We start from the raw sequence: 2,299 nt of genomic DNA, 5'->3' as shown, positions 1-2,299 counted from the left end.
TGCTCAACCACGGCTCCCAAAAGATATGGCCCCCCGCCTTCATCAAGGTACTAACCCCACAACAGCCCCCTTATATCCCCTTGAACCTGGGATTTTGCTGTTGGGGTCGGGGTGCTTTGGGAAATAAAAAATTGGGGGATTTGGGGAGGTTTGGGAAAGGGTCCTGGTCTAGGCAGGGAGAGGGGACCATGGCATTGGGGTTGGTTCCCTGGTCTAGGAAGGGAGAGCGGACCATGGCATTGGGGTTGGTTCCCTGGTCTAGGAAGGGAGAGCGGACCATGGCATTGGGGTTGGTTCCCTGGTCAAGGCAGGGTGAAGGGCAGGATGGAGTCTGTGTTGGCATGGAGGACCAGGAACAAGGAATTTTTTCCTGCCTGGGGATGTCAGAGACAGGCGAGATCAGCTTGGCACATTGGCCAGCAGCGCAGCCTTCTCATGGCTTTGTGTTTTGTTGATTTTACATCAACCAATAAAGAAAATATTATCCTGGCTTATCGCACACAAGCCAAAAATGTAAATAAGAAGCAAGGGCTGCATCCACAGCAAGGCAGGTCTTCCCACCACTTCACAGGTGAGAAAGATCTCCAAAGCATGCCAGGACAAACCCTGCACCTGCCTCTTACCGACACGGGACCACCCCTGCCTGGACCATGGTGGGGTGGGATGAGCCCCCACTGCAGCATGTGGATGCTCCGTCCCCCTGGGACACACATCTAGGTCTGTGTTCCCCGTTGCTAGGTGCTGAAGTCCTGTGCGTCTGTGCCAGAGATCATCGAAGTCCTCTTCAACTCGTACTCACAAATCCCTGTCTCTGAGAAGTGGGCTGAGGCCGTGCCGGAGGAAGTGTTGCAGGTGAGACAGCACCGGTGGGTTGACAGGGACAGCCGAGCCCTGAGGAGGGGGCTTTACCCACCAAGAGGGTTTTTTCCCATCTGAACTTCACTTGGGGAGGTGTTTGCAGGGGGGGGAGAAATAGTCCTCAGAGCATCACAGCACACCCAACACACTCAGCAGCTTTGCATCCCTTTGGCTCCATCAACACCCAAACCCCTGTTCCCTCCCCTGGCCCACAATAAAATCCAATCCCAGCATCTGGAAGCGACCCCAGAGCCAGACCACTGCCCAGCAGAAGCCCACACCACTAATGCTGGTTTTAAAAAGCTTGTCCCCAGCCATGTAGTAGGTACGGCCAGCTTGCTCTTGACCAACCACCAGCCCATGGTCAGCTTGGCTGTGAGGGGCGGCAGCCACTGAAATGCTCATCAAGCTCCTCAGCACATTCTAGGGCATGGGAGAAATCATTTTTATTCCAGGCTAAGGAAAGGCTGAGGCTGCACAAAGCGATCCTGCATTGTTTCCCCGTTGTAGAAATGAGCAGGTCTCCTCTACGCCAGCTCTCAGGCTTTCTGTGGGGATGCTGCTGCCAGTGGGCACTAGAGCATCCTCCCCAAACTGGCCGCGCTCCTCCACGTGTGCGTCCGCAGGAGAACTCCTCAGCCAGCCTTGGCATGCAGGAGCCACATCAGCACATAAATACCTAACCCACGGGCAAACATCGCTGATGGGCTTCTTACCTCCTCCTCTTGGCTCTTCATCTCAAAAGTATCTCCAGCTTGTTTGGCTTAATGAGGAAAAAACCCAAAAGTAAACGATGCTCGTGTTTTGCCCCCCCCCTCTCTGCAGCAGCACCAGCTTTTCTACAAGTCCTTTTTCCGGCTGGTGGGCACTGTGCGGTGCCTGCAACATTTGTGCCGCTCTGCCATTCGGAAGAAGTTTGGCAGCAAATGCCATTGCCTCATCCCGTTGCTGCCCGTGCCCAAACCTCTGCGCGACTACCTGCTGCTGGAGCCTGAAGGAGTCGTGCTTTGAGGGGCCACGAGGAGCCCACCAAGGCCCACCGCCACCCCTCCCTCACTTCGGTGTCCCTCGGTATCATCCAGCAGCATCCACTTCTGGCAGCTGAGCTCAGGAGCACCGTTTTTCATGATAGATGGTTGTTTTTCAGCTATTTATAACGTAACTAAAATGTGCTTTCAGCTGTAACTTTGTATAGATTTTATTTTCTAATTGTGCTTTAAATAGATTATAAAGAGCAATAAAATTATTAGTAGCTGTTACAAGCATGCTGCAGATATGAATAATGTTCATTATAAAGGGGCTCTGCAAAGCAGCAGGGCTCCTCAGGTGTGCAAAGGCGAGCACGCACGGCAGCTGATGAAAATCAGCCCATGTGGGCATCCAGTCCCCTGGGAGAGATCCCCCCCCATGAGCAGCTCTGGCAGAGCTGGGACCAGAGGTG

At 53.7% G+C, this 2,299-nt stretch overlaps 1 protein-coding gene across 1 annotated transcript; it reads left to right on the top strand.

Moving 5' to 3' along the window:
* Window positions 1–8: 8 nt before the first annotated feature.
* LOC104466986 (ankyrin repeat and SOCS box protein 18-like) lies at window positions 9–1,869 on the top strand (the record flags this gene model as incomplete). Its single annotated transcript, XM_010080589.1, has 3 exons — window positions 9–47; window positions 739–852; window positions 1,684–1,869. Coding segments are annotated over 3 exons (339 nt in total), but the record flags the coding sequence as incomplete, so codon positions are not given.
* Window positions 1,870–2,299: the final 430 nt, after the last annotated feature.

Source organism: Pterocles gutturalis, unplaced genomic scaffold (assembly GCF_000699245.1).
Source record: "Pterocles gutturalis isolate BGI_N339 unplaced genomic scaffold, ASM69924v1 scaffold25139, whole genome shotgun sequence".
NCBI lineage: Eukaryota > Metazoa > Chordata > Aves > Pterocliformes > Pteroclidae > Pterocles > Pterocles gutturalis.
Note: the sequence above shows the minus strand (reverse complement) of the source record. Positions and strands in the feature narration are given on the sequence as shown.